The 27,952-nt window shown below is 44.5% G+C and overlaps 2 protein-coding genes across 4 annotated transcripts; one reads left to right on the forward strand and one right to left on the reverse strand.

The window, feature by feature from the left end:
• Positions 1–127: 127 nt before the first annotated feature.
• Positions 128–14,647, forward strand: DHX8 (DEAH-box helicase 8). Its single transcript, XM_027702287.1, has 23 exons — positions 128–239; positions 594–679; positions 1,278–1,350; positions 1,718–1,803; positions 2,433–2,542; positions 2,650–2,961; positions 3,252–3,396; positions 3,864–4,067; positions 4,547–4,634; positions 4,959–5,056; positions 5,621–5,768; positions 6,087–6,268; positions 6,673–6,867; positions 7,062–7,247; positions 7,761–7,971; positions 8,298–8,479; positions 9,174–9,314; positions 9,585–9,740; positions 10,514–10,651; positions 11,068–11,196; positions 12,227–12,423; positions 12,566–12,745; positions 13,247–14,647. Exons 1-23 carry the CDS (start codon positions 128–130, stop codon positions 13,464–13,466), a joined length of 3,579 nt encoding a protein of 1,192 aa, XP_027558088.1. The 3' UTR covers positions 13,467–14,647.
• A 1,515-nt stretch (positions 14,648–16,162) lies between these two features.
• ETV4 (ETS variant 4) lies at positions 16,163–27,894 on the reverse strand. Of its 3 annotated transcripts, none has more exons than XM_027702307.1 (12): positions 27,839–27,894; positions 27,657–27,750; positions 27,431–27,478; positions 24,632–24,685; positions 23,112–23,232; positions 22,432–22,590; positions 21,812–22,056; positions 20,098–20,172; positions 19,932–20,000; positions 19,404–19,573; positions 18,637–18,738; positions 16,163–18,014 (listed from the first exon to the last, which is right to left on the reverse strand). In XM_027702307.1, exons 1-12 carry the CDS (start codon positions 27,881–27,883, stop codon positions 17,793–17,795), a joined length of 1,404 nt encoding a protein of 467 aa, XP_027558108.1. In that variant the 5' UTR covers positions 27,884–27,894; the 3' UTR covers positions 16,163–17,792. The 3 variants fall into 3 exon arrangements, with proteins under 3 accessions (XP_027558108.1, XP_027558107.1, XP_027558109.1); XM_027702306.1 differs by having other exon boundaries at positions 19,404–19,576; XM_027702308.1 differs by lacking the exons at positions 21,812–22,056; positions 22,432–22,590; positions 23,112–23,232; ... (2 more) ...; positions 27,657–27,750; positions 27,839–27,894 and having other exon boundaries at positions 19,404–19,576; positions 20,098–21,056.
• Between the last annotated feature and the right edge of the window lie 58 nt (positions 27,895–27,952).

Raw genomic sequence — 27,952 nt, forward strand, 5'->3', positions numbered from 1 at the left:
CGTGCCCGTGCGGGTCCCGACGCCATGTCCCGGCCGTGTCCCCGCCCCGCCGGCTCCGCCCCCGGCACGTCACGTCATGGCGTCACTTCCGCCGCGTCCCGGAAGCGGCCGGGCTGGGCGGGGCGGGATGGCGGAGGTGGTGGCGGCCGAGGAGCTCGCCAAGCTCGAGTACCTGTCGCTGGTCTCCAAGGTCTGCACCGAGCTCGACAATCACCTGGGCATCAACGACAAGGACCTGGGTAAGTGCGGTGGGCGCGGCTGTTGGGCCCCTCCGGGGCGCTCCCGGGTGTGTGGCGCGTTCCCGGCCCGACGGCAGCTTGCGGAGGGCTGTTGTAGCCCTGTTTCCGTCGGCCTGGACGCGTTTTGCGAAGGGGCTTTTCGATTTCAGACGATAAATTTTGCTTCAAAAAAAACTTGTGAGCCTGAGGAAGTGCTTCGGTCTGGGCTCCCGGGGAGGGGGCTGAGGGGCAGCTCCCTCCTGACGGTGCCGCAGCAGAGCGGCCTGGCTGGTCCCAGAGCAGCTTCTGGCCTTGTGCGCAGCCCTTACACTGCCTTTTATTTATTTTAATTTACTTAATGCTTTTTCCTCACAGCCGAGTTTGTGATAAGCCTTGCCGAGAAAAATACTACGTTTGACACGTTTAAGGCAATTCTGCTAAAGAATGGTGCTGAGTTCACTGTAAGTGAGACCTGAACCCTGTGTTTTCCTTGTCCTAGTATATTTTATAGAGATTTTTACTTCAAAGAGAGAGTTATGAGGAGTGATTTTAGGTTTTCTTCAGTTGGAAAACTATGTACTAATTAGCTTCTGAGTATTCCTGTCTCATCAAGCCAAGTCTCCCCATCCCTCCTTTTTTAAAAACTTTTGTAGTCTTTGAAAAGCATCGTCCTGAGGACTTGAACTGCTTATTGTCACATTGAGCATATAAAATATGGAAGAAACAACTTTTGATGAAGGCAGGTGTCATAAGTCTTTCTATGATGCTTAGATGCTGTGTTTATCACTTCCTCAGATGTAACTGTGGTTGAATTAAATAGGTGATTAAAAACCACAAGTAGAAAAGCCACTTAGATGAAACTTGTCATAATTATTTTCAGGTTCAATATATTAGACCCTTTTAGGATGTACACGAAGTCCAGTGATGCTTTCTAAAAAGCAACCTGCATCTTCAGAATTGAGCTTTTTTTTGTCCCGATAATAAATCCTCACTTGTGCCTTCTAATAATGAAAAACAGCATTGCAGTAATTTCTTAAAGTATTTTGTTATTTTTTTCAGGATTCCCTCATTAGTAACTTGCTGCGTCTTATCCAGACGATGCGGCCGCCACCGAAACCATCTACGAGCAAAGGTACACAGAGCCAGTGGGTCAGTGTTTGGTGAGATTGAGGTAGTCACTGTTCCAGTCTTGTAAGGCAAATCTTATTGTTTCAGTGTGCATCCTGCTGCTGTTATTCTGAGTGTAATACTTAGAGTTTTTGTCTTTCTCATATTCACTAATAATCAGAATTTTATTTGTGGGAAGGTGACATGGTACCCCTTGAATTGAATCCCTGTAAAAATTATATGAACCTTTGCATTTAGATGAAAATTAAGCTTTAAATTCAGTTACAGAAAAGTCGAGTCAATTGTTCTCACACTTCTAAGTTTTGAGTTTCATTGCTTGTTTTTGTTGTTTGTTTTTTTTTTGTTGTTGTTGTGTTAAATCTCAAAATCAGAGGTGATCGTCAAACCCAAATCCGAGAAAGAAAAGTTGAGGGAATTGTATCCAGCTCTTTGCAGGCCAGACAATCCCAACATCAGGGTAAGGTCATAATTTCAGATTTCTTTTGTGATTATGTGAAAACTTAGGCGAGTTTTTATTTAATTTTTTTTTTCAGTTTATTTCAATCTTTTTTCATGTTAATACGAGCGTCTCCTGCTAACGCATGGATAAAAGTGAACTGTAAGAAATGAAATGTGGAAGAGGCAGAAGGCTGGTGTTACTACACATTGTTCAAGGAATAGCTGTTACAGGAATTACCATGCTGATATTGTTTTGAAGACTATCTGGAATATGAGACACTTGTGACATGCAATTTGTAACCTCGCATTTCTTACACAAATTCAAAGTAGTGATGGGTTACAAACTAGTTAAAAATTTTGGATATTCAGATGCTATTGAGGGACTTGCATTTTGTACTTCTGTAATAACTCGAGGCATTAAGGTGGAGCTCTCTTTTGTATAAAAGCAGAATTATCTCAATATTGTGATGAAATGGAGGAGAGCTTTATTACTTTTTTTTCTATATCACACATTGCGAGATAAAAAGAGATCAGACACATTCTTTCTAAATAGATACACATGTGATTATCTTTTCTGTATTCTATCCTTAATTCTCTGTGACAGGCTTTTTATCAGCCTTTTCACAGAGCAATTTTCTGTTCTTGCAGACTATGCTGGATGAAGATGATGTGAAAGTGGCAGCTGATGCCTTGAAAGAGCTCGAAGCTCTGATGCCCACTGCAGACAGGCAGGGCAAGCAAAGGGGCAGCGACCACCGGTGCGTGTCTGGTGTGACTGGGAGAGGGGTCTTGGCCACTGGCATTGAGGGGGAATTTCTTTTCTGAGGGGGAATTTCACTGCAAAGGTGTCATGTTTGTTTGTTAGGGCGAAGAAAAGGAAGAGGAGCCGAAGTCGTAGCAGGGACAGGAAGCGAAGGCACAGATCTCGCTCGAGGTCTCATTCCAGAACTTGGGAGAAGAACAGGGGAAAATCCAGATATCGGTCAAGGAGCAGAAGTCGCAGTCTCAGCAGGGACCGTAAGGATCGAGAAAAGTACATGGAGAGGAGCCATGAGAAATGGAGAGACAAGCACATAGACCGTCCACCACCCGAGGAGCCTTCCATCGGAGACATTTACAATGGCAAAGTCACAAGTATAATGCAGTTTGGATGCTTTGTGCAGCTGGAAGGACTAAGGTACCTTCTGATGTTCACGATAGAGCTGGTACTATTCTATCTGAGTTCTCTTTTCTCTAGTACCTTAAAGAGGGTACTTAAGAGGGACTTTGGCACCAAAATGAAAGACCGTTTCAGAAAAATAAATTTGACAGTGGAAAATTATAAAATTCTCGTTAGAAAAGACAGTTTATGAACATACACAGTCAGTTGGCAGCAAAATATTGACAGCAAGTCTAGATTCTGAATGATCTGAAGGACTGTCAGAGTAATAACATGCAATGTCTCAAGTGTTCCTGTTTCACCCCCAGGAAGCGTTGGGAGGGCTTAGTCCACATCTCAGAGCTGCGAAGAGAAGGACGGGTTGCCAATGTTGCTGATGTTGTGAGCAAGGGGCAAAGAGTGAAGGTCAAAGTGTTATCCTTTACTGGATCCAAAACCAGCTTGAGCATGAAGGTATGGATGTGCTAAAATTTTTAAAATTATGCGTATTTTTGCTATTTTTTACTCTTTTTGCTGGAAACTAATGCATAACTGTTCAAGTGGGAATTAAAAACTGAGATACTGTTCTGTATTTAAGTGGCTTATTACTTTACTCATTTGCTCTAAGTTTCTGGTTTTGATGTAATGTTCCTAACAATTGTTTGGCTTGATGTGGTAGCTAAGAGGCAGGGCAAACCTCAAGCTGTTGCTATTTTTCTTCCTTTTTTCAGTAGGAGATAAGCTTCTCATTTTAAATTAAATCACCACTGTTGCCAAGGCAGAGTAGAGTGTTCCAGGCCTGGGGATACCTGGCAATGCCAGCTGAAAAAAATAAAAAGCCTGCAAAACAACATTTTCTGTGAATGGGCTGTTATTGGCATTATGAAGCTAAGGAGAAGTGCAGTATAGGTAGAACTGATTGATTAATCAATCTAATGTAGGATGTTGATCAAGACACTGGGGAAGACTTGAACCCAAACAGGAGGAGAAACCTGGTTGGAGAAACCAATGAGGAAACTTCCATGAGAAACCCAGACAGACCCAGTCACCTGTCCCTGGTGAACGCCCCGGAGGTGGAGGACGACAGCCTGGAGCGGAAACGCCTCACCCGGATCTCAGACCCAGAGAAGTGGGAAATAAAACAGGTGTGTGTTGCATTCAGGGAAATAGGATGTCAGTCAGTAAAATTGCCAGGGAGTTTCATGAACTAGAACGCAGCTTCTGGATTGATTGATTGTTTGTGTAACTTACACCTCACCTCTGAATTGCTGTCTTCTGATTTGGGGCTTTTAGCTTAGTTCTAGCTATGAAATGAGCCCTGCTTGGAGCAGAAGGTTGGACCTCCATATGTCACTGTGACCTGTGGGATTGGGATCTTTATCCATTGACACTTAGGCTGTGTTGTATTGTCAGTCCCACATAAGCCATCTGCTTCACACAGGTGCTGTTTGGAATAACAAAAGGAGTGTTTGGTCAGAGGCTGGATGACTCAGGGAGAAGTGTGCTAGACTGTAGGACCTTTCCTTTGTTCCTGTTTTATGGGGATAATGTTAGAACTGAGTTGTAGGTGTGAGCTGGGTTTATTCATGGAGACAAATTCATATTGTATTCATTCTGTTCCCAGATGATTGCAGCTAATGTGCTTTCCAAGGAAGAGTTTCCTGATTTTGATGAGGAGACTGGGATTCTTCCTAAAGTTGATGATGAAGAAGGTATTTCCCAGTAGTCTTATTGTTGTAAATTCATTGTGTTTCTGGATATGTTTTGATTCAAAAAGAAATTGATTATATGAATGACTATGAAGCATCTCACAATTTGCCATCATCTTACACATTTATAACTTGGATTGCTCTGACTGTGTTATTAGTGGCATTTTGATGTGCCCTGTCTGTGAACTTTTATTGCGGTTTTCACTTTTAAAACTCTTTAAGTACTTCATAGTCAAGAATACACAGGAAGCATTGTTTAAAGAGGCACTTTTATGTACCTGAAAGTTGTTTAACTTTTCTGTAACAATTGTCACTTGTGGATTTTAGATGAGGACCTTGAGATTGAGTTAGTTGAAGAAGAGCCACCATTCCTTCGAGGTCACACTAAACAGAGCATGGATATGAGTCCCATTAAAATAGTAAAGGTAAGAGGTTTTCAGGCTAAAACAAATGTACTTGATTTAATGAAATAAATATTTGGGAATTTAACAATCAGTTTCCCACCTGCACATTACTGAGAGCCCTGAAAAACATTACCACTGAACTGAAGCTCCTTCCTAGTAAAGCTGGGTTCTAACCTGACTGGTGACATTGAAGTGGAATAATGGAACTGAGATGCCATTTCACCTATGTGTGTTAGAACATACTTTCTCTTTTCTGCTTTTTCTAAGATAAAAAGCTTTTGAAAGTTTGAAGATGGTAAAGAAATACTTTTCATTGGTTGTGCCCATAATTCTTCTGACTGGACAGTTGTGACATAATTCTTCTCAAACCATGACAACAGTGTAAGGATACTCCATATTAGTCATGACCATGGAAGGTCATGAGCCCAGGCTAATGGAAATACCCTGGAAATCTAGCAGACAAAATTCAACATCTTTTAAAGCATCTTCAGAAGACGCTTCTAAGAAGGACAGTGATGACAGAGAGAGAATTGTAGTTGAAGGAATTGTAATACTTGAAATCTTTACTTTTTTCTTGCTTTCCAGAACCCAGATGGTTCCTTATCCCAGGCTGCAATGATGCAGAGTGCTTTAGCTAAAGAGAGGCGAGAACTTAAGCAAGCCCAGAGAGAAGCAGAGATGGATTCTATCCCCATGGGCCTGAACACACACTGGGTGGATCCTCTCCCTGATGGTATGTCTGAGCACAGGGGAACTGTGCCTTTTCTGTGATAGTTTAGCAAGTCAGGAGAAATGTCTTGATACTGTTTGTCTGCCACACTTTAAAAAGTAAGTCAAAGAAGAAATGCTTTTCCACTGAAATGGAAGTAGGAATGTCAAGGGAAGTGTACAGGTATATCCTGTAATAGTGGGGTGTATGCATGTAGTAACTTAAACATTTAAACACACAAGTGTAGAAGGCCTTGGATGGTGGAGCAGTTGGAACAGGATCATCAAGGTCTGTGCTGTGTGAATCTGGATGTAATGGTGAAATTGTTTATTTCTTTTCTAGTGGATGGAAGACAAATAGCTGCAAACATGCGAGGTATTGGGATGATGCCAAATGATATCCCAGAGTGGAAGAAACATGCATTTGGTGGCAACAAAGCTTCTTACGGTAAGAAGACCCAGCTCTCCATCATTGAACAGAGAGAGAGTCTCCCAATCTTCAGACTGAAGGAGCAGCTGATACAAGTAAGACTCTTGAAAAGGCATTCTGATTTGAGCAAGCAGTAACTTAAATAGTCTTGGTTTAGCTTGTTGACAGGTGAATAGCCAGCTGATAATTTTAAGTGCAGAACCTTAGTTCACAGTATTTATTTTAAAGTATTATATCTGTATATTTTAATAAAGCTCCAGATATTTATTGATGCAAGTCAAAATTGATACTAGGATCATGTGGGCAAGGGATGAGTCAGCTGAAGGATGGTTGAGCAGATTGCTTACTTGATCACTAAGAATACTTGTATGATTTTTGGTCTGGGTCAACTGAAGCAAGAGCAAGAGCTCAACCTAGTCCTAGATAGACCATGCTGATTTTGTTTGGTCTGTTGGTTTTTAAAAATTTTGACAAGTGTATCTATTCTGACCTTTTCTAGGCTGTGCATGACAACCAGATTCTGATTGTTATTGGAGAGACAGGATCTGGGAAAACAACACAGATTACCCAATACCTGGCTGAGGCAGGATATACCTCAAGAGGGAAGATTGGATGTACTCAGCCTCGCAGAGTGGCTGCAATGTCTGTCGCAAAGAGGGTGTCAGAGGAATTTGGTTGCTGCTTGGGACAAGAGGTAAATTTTCATGTTGAAGAACTGGCCAAAATAAGCATGAGGAAAAGAGGAAAAATCAGTACTGGAGCCGGTTTACTTGTGTGTCCACGTGTCTGTTCTCTTGAAGGCTGTAAAATGAGTTTTGAATAATCAAACTGTGAGTTAATGCTAATGGCTTAATTCTGTAGCTTCAGTTTCTGTGCAACTCTTTCTAGGTTGGCTACACCATTCGATTTGAAGACTGCACTAGCCCTGAAACTGTCATCAAATACATGACAGATGGGATGTTACTGAGGGAGTGCTTGATAGATCCGGATCTGACCCAATATGCCATTATCATGTTGGATGAAGCCCATGAAAGGACCATACATACAGATGTGCTCTTTGGACTCCTGAAGAAGGTAATGTAGCATTGGATTTTTACTGCTTCAGTGTTCTCTGTATGTTATGTGTGGGTAGGAGAGCACAGGCAGAGGTGAGGTCACACAGGTTGGGTTCATTCATGTTCTCCAAGAGTCTCTTCCGAAGTAGAGCAAATGCTCACAAGGGTTTGTAGTCTGAATCTGTGTAAGATGAGCCTCTGTGTGAAGACAAAGCAAGCAGAATGCAGGAGAAACAATGAGAATTGGCCATCCTGGATGTTCATAATGGTGGATGTGCAGAGGAGTGTTCTTGCTTTGCTTGTCCTTTGCTGCCAAAGGCTTTCTTGTGGTAATGCTGCTAAAAGAGGTTTGAAATGGGATCTCAGCGGTCAGTTTTCTGAAATTCTGGATACTGGAAAGAGCCACCCCCTACTCAGACATTAGAACACCTAATATTTATTACAGGTTGTATTTCTCTGACTTTAGTCAAGTCTCATATGTTAGTTGTTCCAAAGGCAATAAATGACTTGAGAACTTTTTGTCCTGCTCCAGACAGTGCAGAAGCGGCAGGATATGAAGTTGATAGTGACATCAGCAACACTGGATGCTGTGAAATTCTCTCAGTATTTCTATGAAGCACCCATCTTCACAATTCCTGGCAGAACATACCCAGTAGAAATTCTGTACACAAAAGAGCCAGAAACAGATTATTTGGATGCCAGTCTGATTACAGTAATGCAGATCCACTTAACAGAGCCACCAGGTGAGTGGAGAATGGTCTTGGGTATTGGTGATTGAAGGATCTGTGAGCAAGGTCTTTCTATAAGTCATGGATTGTGTTAGTAACATGAGCAAAGTGCTGTCAGCACTATCTTCTCTTGTTTGCAAATACAGTAACTAAAATGTTGAAAAAGTTGGGTGAAAGACTGAAGTATGTTGCCCCTGGTTAAGAGTTGTTGCCCAGAGGCTAGCAAAAGTTGGAGACCCTCTGCTTTAAGTGGAAAGGGTGAGGAATGGAAATATGTTAATGCAGGAGTTATACTAAACAGAATTGATTCTGTGGATGTTTTTAATTTACTTCCTGTGTAGGTGACATTTTGGTGTTTCTAACTGGTCAGGAAGAGATTGACACTGCCTGTGAAATCCTCTATGAAAGGATGAAATCTCTAGGACCTGATGTTCCAGAGTTAATTATCCTACCAGTGTATTCAGCTTTACCCAGTGAAATGCAAACCAGGATCTTTGACCCTGCCCCACCAGGAAGCAGAAAGGTAATTTCATATACCTGTGCCTTCATCTTCTGCTGATGCACTTCAGTAGTGGGGTGTATTACACTGCTTAAATTATATAGCTTTGGAGGAAAGATAACTTACAGCTTAGAGCATATTTTTGGTTGTGTACATGTTGAGTTATGTAAGCCTTTGAAAATGTGTATAAAAGCATCTGGTGTAGCAAAGCTCTGTGGGGTATTTGTCATGTGGTATTTAGTGCTGTCTTTAAAGGATGTTAACTTTAGTTAATTTAAAAACCTAAAGTCTAAATGCAGTTCCTGTTGAATGGATGTAAATTTCCTCCAAGCAGCTAGTGAATATGTAGAGATATATTGTCTGGAAGATTCTTCTCTAAATATGAGTTGTGTTTGATGATAGGTAAAAGTTCTCCCTGAAGTCAGTGCAGTCTGCTTACAAACTTACAATTTTTCACTTGCTTTTAATTGTGTATTTTATCATGCTCTTTTCTCTTTTTGCCCAAACCTAAACTAAAGGTAGATACTTACAAGCTGTCCATCTTTGTAGGTAGCACTTCCTTCTCATGTCTGTGAACACATTTCTCCTTTCAACATTAAATAATTGTAGTTGCACATAAAACAAGCTGCTCATATCGTACCAATGGATGAAGCTGAGCAGTGTGGTTGGCTTGGCAACCTGACACAAAACTTGTACTGACTTAAAATGTGGTTTACAGGTTGTCATTGCCACTAACATTGCGGAGACATCTTTGACTATTGATGGAATATATTATGTAGTCGATCCTGGCTTTGTGAAGCAGAAGGTTTATAACTCCAAGACTGGGATTGACCAGCTGGTGGTGACACCGATTTCACAGGTAGGCATTCTGTGTTTGGCTCCCCCTCTGAGTGTTGTGTATCCTGCCAATGTGACATCCAAGAACAGGGGAGCAAAGTGAGGCAATGATAAAATCACATTTTTTGATAACTCCTTGAGGCTGTGCCTAAGGAATACATACTTTCCTGTGTTGTACTGAAAATCTTTCTATTACTACAAGTAAAATTGTGGATAATTAATCATGTCATTGTACTTCTTTTCACCTGTGCCAGTTTGCATCTGTTCACTGAGATGCCTTTGTTACCTTTAGGCTCAAGCAAAGCAACGTGCAGGGAGGGCTGGGAGAACAGGCCCAGGAAAATGCTACAGGTTGTATACAGAGCGTGCATATCGAGATGAAATGCTGACCACCAACGTGCCTGAAATCCAGAGAACAAATTTGGCCAGTACAGTGCTTTCCCTGAAGGTATGTATTTCACCAACTCGTAGCAAGCCAACATAAGTGTTTCAATAAGTGAGTCTCTTCCTTTGAGTCTCATGAAGTACTGCTGTAATTTTGTATTCTTCTAGTGAACTTCAACAAAAGCAATTCTCAGGCACTGGGCTTGCTCCTGCATTTTTATTGAAGGTTATTATGTTGGATGTCCACCTAAATCACAAGTCTCAGCTGCACAGGACAGTTAATTGCAGGAGGCAGAAGAAACAGGAATCCTCAGAGCAGTAACATTGGCTGTGTAGGGTACATTTGTTGTTAACAGATGAGACACTGTTACAATGGGTTTAGATCTGCAATTTGGGCATCTCTAAGTGTGTGCCATCCTTCTAAGAGTCTGCAAACTGGATTAACTCAGGAGCATCTGGGAAACTTGCTGCCATTCCGCTCTCTGGGAACATACTTAGTGTCCAGTGGAGCTGCCAGGCCACACTGGTTTAGAGGGTGGGAAGTCTTCAGTTTCTCCTTGACCAAATCTTGCTTGAGAGATGTATGGAACAGTACCAAAGGAACAGAGCAGAAAGCTGAGTGGTGGATGAATGCCATGGGCTGGTTCAGGTTATTTCAAGTGCAGGAGTACAGCTGTGTATTCGTGACTGTGCTTGCAGTCAGGGTGAGGACATGAAGCCAGGCTTGGTTATAGTTCTATAGTGCCTCAGTGTTTGATGGCATTGTATCTCTGGCAAGAGTTTGGTGTCTTCCTTCTCAGTGTTTTAACTTGGGCTTTCTCCACTCCCTCTGTTCAGGCTATGGGCATCAATGATTTGCTGTCCTTCGACTTCATGGATGCTCCTCCCATGGAAACTCTCATAACTGCCATGGAGCAGCTCTACACCCTGGGAGCTCTGGATGATGAGGGGCTGCTCACTCGACTTGGGCGCAGGGTAGGCCAAATAAAATACCTTTTAGCACTGTCTGAGTTGCCAATATTTAGGGGAATACAGAGTAGTTGTATCAGGCCTTGCCTAGCATTGTTGGTTTCCTTTTCCTATTATTCTCTTGTGTTTTGTTGGTAGCTTTCCATTTACCACAATTACGTACCTCCTGCTTTTTAAGGAGCAACTATTATTACTCCTTATTCATAAGGTTACTTTTCTTAATGTCTAAAAATTTCCTGTAAGTGTTGGGATATTCTTGTGATAGTAAATACAGGCAAATAATTTGCTTCATGCTTCAGAGTTATTCTGGGGCAAACACGCTGCTTTGGAAAGTAAATATGCAAGAAAAGGCATTGCTTTCTTTTGCACTGAGAAGACTCAAGATTTTTCCATGGAGTGCCCTGAAAACATGTTTCTTGCAGATGGCAGAATTCCCCTTGGAGCCTATGCTGTGTAAGATGCTGATCATGTCTGTCCATCTGGGATGCAGTGAGGAAATGCTGACGATAGTCTCCATGCTGTCTGTGCAGAACGTGTTTTACAGGCCAAAGGTGAGGCACTGAGCCAAGAGGCAGCAGTGTTACAGTCCCAATGGGTTTGGTGTGACTGCCTCAGGGGTTAGAGTGAGCAGAGTTGCCAAAAGAAACCTGTAACTTGGTCAGACCACTTGCTCCTGCATTACCTCTCTGATATGCCTTTTGGTTTAAGGGCCTGTGATGTTGGTAGTTTCTTTGCAGATGGGAAGGTAGAAGTGAGAAGTCTTACATTCTCTTTTTTGCATTTTCCAATAAACACATACAGCCTAAACCAAGTCAGTCCCAGCTCTGGAGTTCAGATTGCCTTTGCATTTGCAGATACACAGAAAGTATTTCTTCATGGAAACCCTATCCTGTGCTGTTTTCTTTTAAGTCAGCAAGCCACAGGCTCTACTGTGGTGGGATTCAGCAGCAGGAGGCTCCTCTTGAATCCATTATTTCTTCCTTGTGGTGGCCACCTGCAGTGTAGTCTGTTAACTTCAGTTTTGATCCGTGTAGCTACAGTGTTTGATTAATGTTTTATTTACAGATGGGAGAAATGGGAGAGGTGTGTGGGTCAGCAGGCTCAAACCTACTGCTGCAGCACCTTTCTTGATGAGTAACTGAAGTTATTTCTAGAGCAGTAAAAAAACCAGCTAGTTCAACGTGTATATACTTCCTGCAGTATAAATGAGCCATTTACTTTGAAATGTTCTTTCAAAAATAGGTACTGAAATTGAATAAAACGTTTCAGTAAAAAAAAAAATTGTTCATCTTTTATAGTCAGGTCCTTGTCACCCACGGGAGAGTCTGCATGAGGTCTCTCTTTGACAAGGACAGTTCTAGGCTTTCCTTTCATACAGGCATCATTTTGACTTAGACCAGTCCCAGTGACCTTTAGATTTCCATCACTTGGTCCTTAGTCACTCACTACTCAACATTTTGTATCATCTGTTGGTAGATTTAGATGTCATGGTGTGAGTGACAAGGGCCCAATGTCATTTGTGTTGCACGAGGATTGTCTCTGCAGCGTAGATATCTGATTCCTGTGTGTTTTTTGTGTTAGGATAAACAAGCACTTGCTGATCAAAAGAAAGCCAAGTTCCATCAGACGGAAGGCGACCACCTCACCCTCCTGGCTGTGTACAATTCATGGAAGAATAACAAGTTTTCAAATCCCTGGTGCTATGAAAATTTTATCCAGGCCCGATCCTTACGCAGGGCACAGGACATTCGCAAGCAGATGTTGGGCATTATGGACAGGTGAGCGTGTCAAGGAGGACAAATAGTGACTTTGTTTCTTATTGTTCTTACGTCATAATAAAATTTTGGTAACCTTATGTTGGTAGCCACACCCAAATCTGGAGAACCCTAACTTTTTCCTCTCTTAACTGTTGTCTGGCAGGCACAAGCTGGATGTGGTGTCCTGTGGGAAGGCAACAGTTCGGGTGCAGAAGGCCATCTGTAGTGGCTTCTTCCGGAATGCAGCAAAGAAGGATCCTCAGGAAGGTTATCGGACACTCATTGACCAACAAGTGGTCTATATCCACCCATCCAGTGCTCTCTTCAACAGGCAGCCAGAATGGTAAGGAAGGCAATAGCATGAAGTTTTCTCTTTCTTTTCAGACTTTATAACAGAGGAAGTTGCAGTGTGTGTTTGTGAAGTACAGATCTGAGCAGAGGTTGCTGATTTCTCAGCATTGAGCAGAGTGAGGAAAGTTTCAAGTCTACTTTTGGCTCTTTCTGCTGCTAAACATGCAGAGATGAGACTGACTTTTGGAGCCAAGGCCGGGCCTGAAATCTGCAGTTCCGTGTTTCTGTATTGTGAAATTGAGTTTAGAACACTGGTCTTTGAAGAGGGGAAAAGTGTTGTTTTAAATGGAATGAAGGAATTCTATGCTGAAGAGTAGTTGTGAAGTAGGAGGGGGGAAAATAGGGGTAGCTCTTCTGGATGGTCCTTTTGGAGCCTGCATTGGAGCTTATAAGGAGCCTAATGCTGAAGGAGATAAAGGAGCAAGCTTAGAACTCCAGCTGTTGTCTTGTTGCTTCTTGTTTGGAAAAACAAAGTTGCTGTCCCTTTTCACAGGGTGGTGTATCATGAGCTGGTGCTGACCACCAAGGAATACATGCGGGAGGTGACAACTATTGATCCTCGCTGGCTGGTGGAATTTGCACCAGCTTTCTTCAAGGTTTCTGACCCGACCAAGCTGAGCAAGCAGAAGAAGCAGCAGCGTCTGGAGCCGCTGTACAATCGCTACGAGGAGCCCAATGCCTGGAGGATATCACGGGCCTTCAGGCGGCGATGAGCTCGGTTCCCTCCCGGACTCTTGCTGGTTTTACATTTGTGGGACTGTGACTTTTTCATCGTTGCCAGTGTCCTGGAGGACCAGACGTTCCTGTGAAGCTCACCTGTGCCATGAACAGGGGATGGGCCCTGGCAGAGCAGGAGCCCAGGGGGTGCCCCAGCTGGGGCACAGATGTGCTGTAGCTCCACAGGACGTCAGAAGCCTCTCAGAAGTGGGTCTTGGAGCTCTTCGTTGGTCATTCGCCACTTAACAGACAAAACCTGAGACTTGGAATTCTGGGCACTCAGCTGAACAACAGAAAGTGATTAAAAACTGGCTGTTCACCAACCTGTTTTCTGAGTCACCAGACACACAGAGGCTGGAATAGTTTGTTTCTTTCCTCTGCTAAAAAGGATTTATTTCTACTTACGCTCTTGGACAGTGGCTGCTTTTTGGGAGCTACTTGTTTTCCATTTTTCCTATTTTATGCGTTTTTCTGTTCATTGTAACTATTTGTCTTTTAACCAGGCTATCAGTGGTGAGATCCATAGGATCTGTGGCTTTGGGATAAGGCACGAAAAACCTCTAGAAACCCAGCTAAAATGTCAGTTATATTTGGACAGTGGCACAGGTCAGGTTGCAAGTCTTATCCTTCATCCCCCATCTCCTGGGTGCTGAAGGCTGGTATGTCAGGGAGTAATTAGCACATTGCCTCTGCAGCATGGCTCTATCTGAGAAGTGATTACAGATGTTTAGACTTCCTATACAGTCTGTCATGTGCTTTATTTTCACTTAGAATGTTGACATCACAACTGTTGGTTTTTTTAATAGAATGTGTTCTTACAGATAAAATGTCTGTAAAAGTTGCATAAGTTTCTTGTTTAAAAAGAAGTTGACTGCCCAATGTATACTATGTCATGCCAAAGCTACCTGTAAATTATTTTTTCTTTGCTAACAAATGAAACTTATTTGACTCCATAGCTCCAGAAACTCTAATTTTTTTCCCAAAGCTGGGACATTTGCTAAAATTATTGCTGAATCGAGGAGAATTAGGTTGGCTGGTTGTTTTTACAAAGTAAATTTGAAGAATGTTTCACATTGAAAAGTAACTGTATTGGAAATCTCTCTCTGTACAAAGGTGGACAGGGATGTTGTTAAATGTCCTGAGCTTTCCCCTGATACTACATCTTCATAAAGAAGGATGTTGAGGTGCTGGAATGTGTCCAGAGAGGGGCAGTGGAGCTGGGGAAGGGTCTGGAGCACAAATCTGATGAGGGGCAGGTGTGGGGGGCTCAGCCTGGAGAAAAGGAGGCTCAGGGGGGACCTTCTCACTCTCCACAACTCCCTGACAGGAGGTTAGAGCCAGATGGGGATTGACCTCTTCTCCCAGGCACCCAGTGATAGCACAAAAGGAAATGGCCTCAAGTTGTGCCAGAGGAGGTTTTGGCTGGATATTAGGAAAAAATTCTTCACGGGAAGGGTTGTGAGGCATTGGTACAGGCTGCCCAGGGCAGTGGTGAGGTCACTGTCCCTGGAGGGATTTAAAAGACATGTAGGTGTGGTGCTTAGGAATAAGCACAAGTTCTTCCTCAGTCTCTGGCTTATGGAAACCTCCATGGGAGTATTTTATAGGGTTGTGTGGGAGCTGCTTATCTTCCTTCTGGAAGCTCCTGCTCATTTTCGGGACCATCAGGAGAAAATTATGATTTCTCTCTTACCTCCACCATCTTTCCCATATCAGCTGCCTCTCAGTCTAAACTGGAAATGCAGAGTGTATTTATTGACTCCTAGCTCTCTGATCTGGTTATTATAAATCTCTGCCCTTTGAAGGTCACTGCCCCTCGATGCTGAGAACCTGATCTTGCTGATTCCCAGAACTGCTCTGCAGCAATTGATCTGTTGCCCTGACAGGACAAACCCGAGTGAAACACAGAGCTAAAATTTCATCCAAACGTGAACCAGCTCCCTGAATTCCCATTCCAGAAGGTGTGTTGGGCAGAGGGTAGCCCCAAGAATACTGGATAAATGTAAAATCCATGGGAATCCTGCAGATGGAGATACCAAAGAAAAGCAAGCTGCCAGTCTCCTTTGTTAGAAACAGGGCTGCTGCAGGGTGCAGCCTCCAGAAGGCACAAATACTTCCCTTGAAGGGACCTCACTCTTGGTGTGAAAGTGCTTCTCCCTCCAGAGAGAGGCATCTGTAGAGAGAGAGCCACATGAGTGGCTGTGCCCTGGCAGGGTGGTTGGCTCTGCACCAGGGACAGGGTGCCACACTCCTCTCTGTGTGCCCTGCACTTCCCTAGTCCTGCTCCCAGCTCTGCATGTAGGACATGCTCACTTCCCTGGGAAGTGCTGCTGCATGAGAGAGAGCTGAAGTTCAGGGAAAAGCTGATTAAAACTGTGGAGCTTGGCTCAGGGCAGTGCTGGCAGTGTGGAGCGTGGGCGGTGTTCTCTGCAGCTGCAGAGAACTGTTCCCCTGACACCAGGTGCAGCTGGAGGTTACATATTTCACTGTGATCTTTCAGGCCTGGTTGTGAGCATGTCAAGGGAGCAAAGTGTTCGTTTCTTCAACTCCATCAAGATTCAGAAGTAAACATGCATCCCTGAGCCCTCTGGATCAGCTGCCCAAAGCTGCAAGCTGGTGCCAAGGAGCTGTGCAAAGCAAGCTCAGGAGGTAAGGGAGGACCAGACAGGGGCTCAATGAAGTTGCACTGGCCAAAGATGTAGACCAATTTATTAATTATAGTATTTTTACACTCATAAATAGTAAAGGCAGCTTATATGCAAGGGTTCCTCTTCACCCTCACTTCTGGGATGCTGGGTGGGCACAGGGCATGGCAGGAGGGCCAGGAGCTGCCAGAACGCCAAGTCTCTGGAGTGCACAGAACACAGAACAGGCTGCTCTGAGCATCTGGCCTCTCCTCAGGCAGGGAATGCTGCCTTTCATGGCTCTCTTGCTCGGGGACAAGGCTGGGAGGGTTGGCATTAGCCATGCAGGGGAAAATCATTGGGAGAAATCAGGCTTTCAGTCAATATGCAGAATTTTCTCTACCATGCTGGCGGGATTGGCAATGCTGTGTATTCAGCAGCTGAAAAATCATTATGAAGCAGTAGGAAACAGGCTTTTTCTGTACAGATACACTGTACTGCTCCTTGTCTAACTGGGAACGTGGCTGGAGCTGCTAATAAAGACATCTCTTAATAAGGATGTGGTACTCATTATAAATGTTCACTATTGTGGAAAACCTGTCAGTCCCTGCATGGGGCTGCAGAGGGAGCTGCCTTTTCAACATATTAGGATTTCCCTCAAACATGCAAAGATTTGTAGAGTTTAAGACTGAATTCCAATATTAAGATCTATGTATGGTTTAGGTTACTTTGTACAGCATTTTTATCACACCTCCACCAGGTTCTTTTCTTGCCTTAGATGATTTTTCTAGCCAAGCCCAGGATGGGCACACTCAAGAGCCTGACAGGTCTTGAAAGATCCTGAGGATGTTTGTTGAAGAAGTTGTTCAGTTTGGAAAAGCCATAACTCTGTGCTGAGCTGGTGTCTCAGGCCTTGCTGCTTCCCACAGTCCCTCTAACTGAACATGGCATTGGCTTTGACCTGTGTCCCAGGCCAATGCAATCAGGCACCTCTCTAGTTCCCCTAAATGGTGGTGTGTCATCTACTCCAGGACTGCTCTAATCCTGGCCAGTGCTTCCAGCTGCCCTGCTCAGAGTGCCTGAAAGTCCTAGAATGAGCAAGGAGGTGATCAGGCAGGAGCATGCACATTCAAAACAAGTATTATTCCCCCAGGGAGGCATAAGATCTGTGACCACTATCCTGCAGCCATCCTGAGGAGGCAAGACTGGCCTTTCAGAGGTGAGTCCCTGTGGTCAGAGCTGAGGGCAGGTTACACAGAGGTTCAGTACATGTGCTGGAGGAATAGAGTCAGCAGCAGCCTTGTAGCATTCTCATATGTGAAAAAAAGCCCAGTGGGACAACATCCCCTCCCTCTCCAACGAGAGGGACTGCACCAGGCGTGTTTGATCTGGCTGGAGGCACCAGTTACCCGACGTGCTGCTGAAGCTGTAGCTCCACTGCTTGGAGGATGTCTGCATGGCTAAGAACGTGTCCTGTCCTGACACACAGGAGGGGTCTTGTCACAAGCAGACAAGAGCCCTGTCTGCTGAGAGGTGGTTATCCACATGTGTACCCCAACACTTGTCCTGACCAACGCAGGTATTCGTAGCTTAGTGCTGGCCTGAAAAAATGCTGATACCAATTGGATACTAACCAGCTGTCTCCTGTACACAACCATGTATAGAACGTATATACACAGCACTGTGCTGTCACCAGTGCTAGTAGGTGTAGCCTTTGCTGTAGAGCTGTGGAGGGAAGCTCCCAAAGTCTGGCAGGTAAGTGGCATTTTCATCCAGGTGGGAAAGAGGCACCGTGTCCTCCTCGCTGATCTGCCGCTCGAACTCTGCCTTCAGCGTTGGCCGCTGGTTGTCGGGGAAGGCCAGAGAGAACAAGGCTTCAGGCTCACACACAAACTTGTACACGTAGCGCTCCCCAGCCACCTGCAGGGAAGAGATGAGGGGAGGTGAATGCTGCAGGCCCGCAGGCAGCACTGGGCAATGCTCCTCAGTGCCTGGAAAGGCTTGCGAAAACATGGGAGTCACGTCAGAGTTGTGAACGTCTCCTTGTGCTGTCTTCCTGCTGCTCTGATCTCCCCTGGAACAGCTCCTGGGAAATGGGATGCTGCCAGCGGACTCTTTGTCCAGGTAACAACAGCATCAGCAGTCCCTGAGCAGTCTGTACTGTGATAGTTGCACTCCCACTTATCTCTTTGGTGCCCTGGATCTGTCATAGACCATCCTTACTACATAGGACAAAGCCTCGGGCAGCCTTTCTCTCACAAAAGCAAGTCTAGACTGATTGTGTCTCCTTTCAGCTGCATAATTTCCAACTTTCCTGGCTGCAGACACACACAGAAAAAGAAATCATGATTCCCCTTTGTTTTATTTCTCATACATTGCCTGCATTCAGCTCCTTCCCAGCTTCCCTGTTTAACAGCTGCAAAGAGAGATTGTGGGGAGAGAAAGCTTGGGATGCCTGGCTAGCTCAAGGACATTCTGTACCTGTCTCAAACAAGAGAAGCATCACTTAAAGTCATGGTTTCCTCCTGCTTTGCAAACTGACCTTCTGCATGATGCCTTTTTCATAATAGTAGCGAAGGGATCGGCTCAGCTTGTCATAGTTCATGGCTGGACGGTTCTTTTGGATCCCCCACAGCCTGGCCACCTGCAGAATAAAGCAGGATAAAGTGTGGAAATGACTCAGAAAACCATTGTAAGCCTATGTCAACACACCAAAACAATTCATCTGCACTGAAAGTGCCCATAAAAGTTGATATATAGCAAGAACAGTGCTAAATGCAGCTCTAATTGAAAATACATGTGAACAGATATTATAGACACATCTCCTGGATACTGTCAGGCATCACTGGGTTTTTTTGTAATATGGCAGCATTAGAAATTACACCTTGGTAATGTCATTTTGATAGAGATTAGGACATATTCTTCCAGATTCTTATGAGGACTTCTGCAATCCGTAGGGTTCAAAACTCCAAACCTCCATGTCAGAGTCAAGTGTGGAGCAAGATAAGACAGCACAGGTCACTGCAAGCTTGAGATTCAAGTATCTAGGGAAGTGAAGGCTGTGGGCAATTTGACTCACTGCATAGCTGAGAGTCTAAACTTACATACAAGCAGCCTTCCTTAAACCTGCAATTTGTCACCCAAGTTTTTTTGACCTTTTCTAAAAACCTTGACTTGCTGCAGGGTCTAGAGAGTACCACTGGTAGGCAGAAGCTTCACAGGAAAGAGGAAAAGCCATTTTGGAATTTGCAGCCCCAGAGAAACAGTGGCTGCTTCCCCTCAGCCTGTAGAGAAACTCCATAGGATCACCTCTTCTGGTTCAATGAGCTTGAACTCCATCCCTCTGCCAGTCCAGGCGATGAAGTGGGAATTGGTTGGGTCATCCAACAGAGCCACAAGGAATTGCCAGAGCTGGAGAGATCCCCGTCTTTGGTATGGAGGTCCTTCCCGGTACCCTCCAGCTTCCTGCTTTATGTCTCCTGCTGACAACAAACAAGATGTTTCTAAGGATAACAGTGCAAAAAAAAATTGGAAAAAAAAAAAAAGACACATTTAATTTTTACCTGGAATATTCTAGTTCACATGAAACAGAGTGGCCAATTCATAGGCAAAAATCAAAAGCAGCTCTGATGAACCTCACAATTAAGCTACTTATGCTAGAAGGCCTGTTTGCTGCTAAGAAAGCCCAAGAATTGGAATACTGAAAAGCTGAATATGAACCACAGCTAACAGACCTGCAAGAACACAGCGTAATGAACTATGTGGACACTGCTCAAGTGGCCAGCAAAGGTGCTGGGTAACCCTATCTTACACCCAAACCCTGAGTCTTTCTCCAACCTTCAAATTTTTCTGGAACAACACAGACATCATCAGTAAAGGGCCTCATCTGCTTGTCGTAGCTGCAGCCTGAAAGAGAAAGCAACACCAGCAGTCACAGCCAGCCAGGATGGTACCAGAGGGCAATTCCATGCAGGGAAAGGAAAACAGTCACTGCTTTTCTTACCTAATGTGTCTTCTGTGTTTGAATGGCTTGGATAACTCTCAGCATTTACATACATGGAAGCGCAGTCAGGAACATCTACAGAACAATTAACAAACTCATTTGTTTAAAAAACACAGGTGGCAGAAAGATCTTGCTCTCCAGAGGAGGATAGGTGAGTGCAGCTGTCTGACCAACATCCTCTTAGGGCCCTCCCAAAGGGTTGGTGTCAGAAAGATGACTACAACTTCATCTGCATCATCTTTCCAATCGTGCATTACAGTAGTAAGTTTTTGTGGCACTATCACACAACATCCTCCAGAGTAGCTGGGGTAGCCAGCCTGTCACCTCTACACCACCCTTCATTCAAAATCTTGGACAATAGGCTGTTTGAATAACACCTCTCCCTCATCTTAGTTTAAGATAACTACATCCATTCCTAGATAAGAAGGCATTACATTTTTCATACATTCATATGATAATCTAAACAGGGAGCAGCAGCATCTGAATGTTTCTGCAGACAGTGTCTCACAAATGTCATTTCAGATGTCTCAAGTCTCCCTGGCTTTTTCACATCATGATGGGCATTCTCACAAACAACCGAGAAAACAAAAAGAAAAAAATAGCCTGAGCTTAAAAACAAGCAGAAAGTCTTTCCATGATCTCTGTAGTGTGTATTGCTGCCTGCGCACTGCAATTTTTGTCTTCTGTATCTTGTGTTTTCTGAATCAAATCTGTTTTCTGTCCACAGCTGAAACGGAAGCTGTAACTGGGAGCTTTGGGAAGATTTATCTTATGTTTCCCTCACACTCCTGTGTACAGCCATTGCTTTCAGCAGATATTTTGCTGATGCTAAGGGAAGAGTACTGACAGAGTGGGTCTTATTACAATCATAAACTACTCTCACAAAAAGCATTCTTCTGGGTTTGCATTTTCTTCCCCTGTCTGCACAGAACTACCCATGAAAGTGTAATATCAGCCTCACCACAGTGGTGGTTTTTATACCCCCATGGGAGCTTTTTTTATTTATGTATTTATTTCTGCTAAAGGAAACAATTCAAGATGTCTATTAAAATACCAGGAAACCAGAAGTAACATTCCTTCTGGAAGAGGCTATTGCAATCTCAGGGTAGCAGGTCTTTAGACAGATCTGCTGAAAAAATAAGATTTATCCCGTGTGGAAAAATAAGAGGACCACCTGGTGGACCTGGTATCTAGAGAGCTATTTTTGGAATGATAAACTTTTTTTCTCTTGTGATCCCCTGAAATCTCTATTCTCTGTGCCTTGTTTCTATGGGAAGTAGCAGGTGGAAGCTGACACTCCAAGGGACACCAAGCAGTACAATGGCACTGATGGTGTGAGTGGGATAATCATGAATTTTGAGAGTCTCCCCACTGGCTACTTATTCCCTTGGGGAAAAAAAAAGCATACTTTAATCTAGTTTGAATGAATTCAACATCACCTTCTACCTCCTGTCTTACTAAAGCTTCCAACTATCTACCAGAAGGTCTTTCTCAGAACATGGCAGGGAAGGTGAATGTCCCACCTTTGTCTTGGATGCAACAAACAGACAGAACTGTTTAAGTTTCCTACTACACAGCCAGTTACCCAGACCACACATGCTCCTGAAGAACTATTTCAAAGCCCAAAGACCACCAGTGATGGATGTTCACCCAGGAGTTGCTCACTCCCACTGATGCCTGGTTTCTGCAGTCAGAGAGAGCTCGTTCTGCCCACCTGAGTCATACATGTAGTCCACCTGCTCCTGCTTCACCACCACAGCTGCTGGGTACTGGTGGCTGCTGCCTGCCTGGCTTTCTTGCTCGTATCGTGGGTCGTGGTGCTCCTGTTTGAAGCCCTGATGAGGGTACTGGAGGCAGGGCTTGGACATCTGGCACTGGTAGGCAATGGGGTCTTCCTGGGCCACGCCTTGGGAGGAGGGGAAAGAATGGCACATCTCCACAGGTGGCTGGTACGCAGAGCTGGAAGAAGGGAGAGGACATGAGGTGGCTGCTTTCTTGGCCCCCCTGGTTTCAGCCCTGGTGGAGGGCTGGTTGAGGGACAGAAACTTCCTCAGCCTCTTACTAGGGCTGTAGCTCACAGCTGGGGGAAGGAAGGGACCCCAGTGAAGGGTGTTTCCAAGGGTAGCTGCTATACATCCCATCATTCCCAGAATCTAGCAGGGGTAAGGTTATGGACTTTGAACCCTAGGCAGCAGCAGTGGATCCCATGGGAGGGGATCCTGTGCTCACTGCAAACAGAGCACTTCCATCTGGATGCTGCAGCCCTTCCTCCCTGACTCACCAAGGAGGGCAACCCTTCTTGCCAGTGGCTGCCTCCTCCTGGCAGCAACTCACCCGTTTTCATTGAGGTATCCACAGCTGGATGTGGAGTGGGGTGGCCCCACAGGGGTTGGGAAGCTCCTGTCCTGTCTAGGGAACTGTTGGAGTGGTGACTGTGTCAGGATTCCTGGGCTGGGGGACTTGATTCCGACTCGTCTGGGTTGATCATAGGCACTGCAACAGTCAAACAGATATTGGAGCGTTACAGTTCTCCTGGAGGGACTTGTGGCAGCACCTGGGAACAATATATCAAAGGCAAGCATGCTGTCCCTCTGTGCAACCACCTAGGCTGACAAACTCCCAGCATAAACACCCTGCTCTCTGATTGTTAGTTGACCCCACACACAACAGCAACAACCCTTCAAGTAGAAAACCAGGGAAAGTGTCTGTGCTGAAGAAGCCACACTAGAGCTCAGGCAAGGGCTTGGCACTATGGGCAGTGGTGTCAGGTGTGGGGTAGATTTTGGAAAGTAAGGGGGAGAGGCATGTGGTAGATGTCAAGATTGTGTTCAGCACGAAGACAGACAAGGAACAGCACTAGGGAGAAGAAAAAAGAGGCAAGCCCAGACCTGCTCTGCTCAGGTCTGAGCCCTGCCACACAGACTGGGCTGTTGTCACACACTCCATTATTAGATAATGCAGTAGCACTTTGTTTCAGAACAGCTTCTGTCTCTCCCCCGTGGAAGCCACGTTACCTGGTGTAAAGGCACTGCTCACTGTGGTGCTGGAAGGGCTGCTCGTGGCTGCAGGACAGCGAGGGCTCTGAGGGGCTCTGTGGCTCCTTTTTAATCTGAGCAGGAGGACTGTGAAAAGCTACTGCGGGAGGGAAAGGAAAGATCAAGTTGACACTTTTCTTCTTTATGGAGGGCTATGATTATCCGCCAGGGAATTGTCAGTGGAGATGCCACCACCTTGTCCTTGTTCAGGTGGCTCTGAAAGAAACAAAATACCAACATGCACAGCTGCTTGCTGGACTGCCCTGAGCGCTGCCCTTGATTTAGTGAGGTTTGTATGATACATCAGCCTTAAAAGAGCAAGTCTAAGGTGGTGTTAACATACTCTATGATGATCCAGAGCACTTTGAAAAGGATTTAGAGTGGGTATTTCCTAAGCTATTCAGGGCTGGGACAGACGTTTTCTGTTATGTCATAAGGTGTAGCTTGCATGTTATTTTTCAAAACATAAAAGCAAAATTCTGATTTGCATCATGCAAAATGGTCTGTCTTTGCCATACCTGGGAAGTGTGTCCTGTGAGTAGTATTACCATGTAGCACTGCATTAAATTATAATACACTAATATGATGACACGTTGGGGATGTCCTGATAGTACAGTTTGTCCTACAGGAAAATAAATGTAAGGGTTTTGTAGACACAGCAATTACAAAAGTTTAAGGCTTTCTGTGGGAAAATACTACCACTATATATATTGCATAAATCCATAAGATCACAGAGCCTCTATTGTTTCTGGCTCCTGCTGCTCCTCAGGCACAACTGGCTCCTGTGGTTGATCCTGTGGCTGCCGTCAGTCAGAGCAGAGGGACCTGTTCACAAACAGCTCTGGGCACTGTCCAGATTGAGAGAGGGCTGAGTGTGCTGACTCAGTGGTCTCTCCACACCTGGGATGGATTCAGTATTCTGAGCATGACACTCCTGCATCTGTGCAAACACTCCAGGCCCAGGGAAGGGCCAGAAGAGAAAAGAGTCTTTCTGTGTGTGGGGCACCCATTTCCCTGTCTGCAGCAACCCTTTGTATGAAGCAAACAGATATATACAATCCATCTAAAAATGCTGACTGTTCATCTCAGTTTCAGGGAAAAAAAATAAGTTCTCTCTCCAGTGCACTGACCTCCGTGGAAATTTCAAGAAGCTGGATGTGTTAGGAGCAGCCAATGCTTTCCAGACCCTTATAGCTGGAACAGGCTATTACATTACAACTGACTCATGGATTCACTCAGAGTGAAACATGGGCCCATCCTCAGTTCCAGGTCAAAAAGAGGAAGAAATGAGATATATGACTCAGAGACCAAGCCCAGCTGTGCTTCAGGGCCAAGTCCAGGGAAAGGAGGTAAACAAGAGAAACCAGAAAAAGTGTTTCATTTCAGTTTTCATGGGGGAAACTGCCCTGGACAGAGAGGAGGGGTATCAGCACAGGAAAGGCACCAAAATTTGAGTTTGCCCTTCTCCCCTGAGACGTGATCTTCCCCGTGCTACTTACAGTTTTCTGAATGAAAGTCAGGCACAAACTGCTCGTCACTGTCTGGAACCTGAGCTGTCAGGAGAGACAGAGAGAGAGAGAGAGTGAGGGAGGGAGGGAGGGAGGGAAGGAGGGAGGGGACAAAGAATTAGTTTTGGCACTTTGTACAGTATAATTAACAGTACAGCAGAAATAAGTCTATGCAGGAAAGATCTGAGCTTTCTGCTGGGATGACTTCAGTGACTAAGGATAGTTTCCCTTTGGGATTAATGAACAGTGGTGTGTCCTGGGAGAAAATGCAGGGAGAACCTTAACCACAGCACATACTGTGTTAGAATATTTTATTACTTCTAACAATTACTTTTACATCCCTTTTAGTGCAGGAAAGGGAGAGCTTGCAGCAGATTGTTATTTGATAAAGTCTGTTCTCTATTGCTGAAAGAAATGGTGCTGCCAGTATATAACAAACAAACCTGCAATTTCTGCTATTGCAGAGTGGACAACAGATTGCACTCCCTCAGCTCTAAAGCAAAGGTGATGTAGTCAAAGTTAAGGGACATAAGGGATGGAAGCCCACTAATCTCAGTCACTTGAAGCTAACCTAGACAAGACATGCCAAAAATAAACCTCAGGGAATAACACTGCACTAACAGGCAGAGAATCAGAACGGAACTAGCCAAGCTCTTCACACTGTCCTGTGTGACAACAAACTGGAACTATAAACAACAAAACATGGGAAACAGAGGAAAAAAAACACCTAGAAAATTCATTCTATGAATTATCTTTAAAAAGCAACATGGAAATAGGAGAAATGACCAGGATCACACTGTATGAGCCGAGTTAGGATTTTGCAGCCCGTGTCCCTGAGGCTCTGTGGCATCGCTGAGGATCTCATTAAGAGAATTACATGCTGAAAGCAATAGGCCACAGAGGAGATGTGAAATGAAGGGCAAGGCTGAAATGAGAGCTCACAGCCTCACTGCTGGGCAGTGATGTTTGCAGACAGCTACAGACCCGTACTAGAAGGCTAAAGTGAAAGTTGCCAGAAGAAAACCTCAATTTTTATGTTCATAATCTACTTCATAGTTGCAATACAGATAGAGGTTTTCTTGTTCTCCCCAAACCAGCACCTACACTTAAAAGTCTTGTTTCAGTCACTCAGGTATTGACACAGGTCCCCCATTTCCCACCCTGCTTTCAAGAGCCAGAGCACAAGGGTTTGTGTTCTGCCCAAGGACACCCAGAGATGTGGATCTCCACAGGGACCTGCCTCTGCCACTCTTCTTCAAGGAAAATTTTTTTTTTTTGTTTCTCTGAATGCTAAAGCACTTTTATAAATTGTTTGGCTTGAAACTACTTCCACACAGTTAGCAACTGCCAGCTTCACACAAGTGCAGTTCATCAGATTCTGTTAGAAATGGTGCAGAGGAAAACTTTAGATTTTTAGTAGCAAGGCCTGGGATTTTTCAGCATATGTTTCTTTTAAGAGTCATCTATATGCAGAATTATTCTTTGAAAATGAGAAGTCAGGTGTTAATTGACACTATTAAAAATATTCTAAAAAGATAAAAAAGAGATATCCCTATGACTGAAATCACACAAGTATATATAGTGACAAATATACACACATACACAGATGTATATGTGGTTTAAATTCATTAACCTTTTAGGCTGATTGCTTATTTCCAGTTTGCTTCCTTCCTAGGTTTGTTTCTCTTTTATTTTAAAATTAACAATAGACAACACCAAGAACTGTAAAAAAAAAAAGCTAAATTTTTTAACTAAATGTGGAAGAGAATAGATAACATATTTCATATTTTTGCTTTTTCTTCTGCATTGATTAGGAAGGTACTCTTAAGTGATCTATTGCCTTCATCTCATGAACAAATACTAACATGGAGACATGCACAAGACATTAATAAAAATAGTTTCACCATTCAGGAAAATATTTTGACATACAGGTGAATACAGCAAAACAAAAGACAGTTTGCTTCAGTCACTTTTCTTGTTAAAAAGTCTGGAAATGGGAGTCGGCATGGGAGAAACTAGTTCCCCTGTATATGGTCTGAAATCATAAGCTGGAATATTAAAGCACATATTGAATTTCTCAAGGATTTCACTTGGACTCTGACTACGTGCTATGAGCTATGCAAAATAAAATAAAATTAAAAAAGACCTCTGCCTACATTCCAAACCCATTCAATAGGGTTTGCATTATCCTTTCCTAATCTGGTATAAAAGCAGATCACCTCTTTCTCTCTTTCTAGGAAATGGATCATCTACAGTACTGGAATTGAGTAAGTTCACTACTCTGTTTAGTTTCATTTAGAATTAATGGGACTCCCTGAAATTCGAAGTTTTCCTTGAGGTTCAAAGGCAAAACAATTTAGACACCAAACTGAAAGGTGTTAATTCCAGGAAGTTCCCCACAAAGTATTATTGGGGGGAAAAAAAAAAAAAAAAGAGAAGCATTTTGTTCCCCAAATTAAAAGAATACTTTATTGTTTAAGAAAATACCGACGTTCTGGCAAACAACAAAGATAAGTGACAAATTAGCATAAAATCGAACCAGTTACAAATAGCCTGAAACGAAAATTGTACCCAGGAAAGCGGGCCAGCAGCCAAGTTCCATTCATAAGCAAATGCCCAGCACAATGGTGTCATTCAGCGTCTTCATTTACTCAAGCCAGAGGTTGGCAAGCCTGAAAAAACCACTTTTGTTTGGAGCCGGGCAAACACAGCGAAGGAGCAGGACAAACCTCACAAGACAAACAACTCAAAGACGAGCAAAACCAAACAGAGCGAGGGGAAGGAGCCTACCTTCGGTCAGCCAGGTCTCCTGGAGCTGGCTCAAGTCCTGGAAGAGCTCTGCGGGAGAAGGGGAAGGATTCTCAGCGGAGCGCTGGGGAGGGACAACGGGCTGCTCCAGCCCCGGCGGTGCCGGCGGAACGAGGAGGTGGGGACGGAGGCGCAGGGGGAGGACCCGGTCACTGCCCAGACGCCTCCAACCATCCCCATCCCTCCCTCCATCCTCAGACCCTCTCACCTTCCGAGTCCTGCGCCGGCGGCACTCCCGGCTCACCGGGAATCTTCCCAGCGCCCAGCGCAGCTCCGCCGCCGGCCGCCGCCTGGCCCGGGGGCTGCTACGGAAGGAGCAGGATCAGCGCGGAGTCCGCGGCCGGAGCGGAGCCCAGCGCGGAACCCCAGCCCGGAGAAGCCGCCACTCACCTGCGGGAACGTGAACGGCACCTGCTGGTCCAGGTACCCCTTCATCCTGCCCGGGCACTACCGGGCGCCCGGGGAGAGCACCGGGGGCGAGTAGCGATGGGCCGGCCCGGTCGG

The sequence above is a fragment of the Neopelma chrysocephalum genome, unplaced genomic scaffold (assembly GCF_003984885.1).
Source record: "Neopelma chrysocephalum unplaced genomic scaffold, ASM398488v2 Primary Assembly neopelma1_182, whole genome shotgun sequence".
Classification (NCBI taxonomy): Eukaryota; Metazoa; Chordata; class Aves; order Passeriformes; family Pipridae; genus Neopelma; species Neopelma chrysocephalum.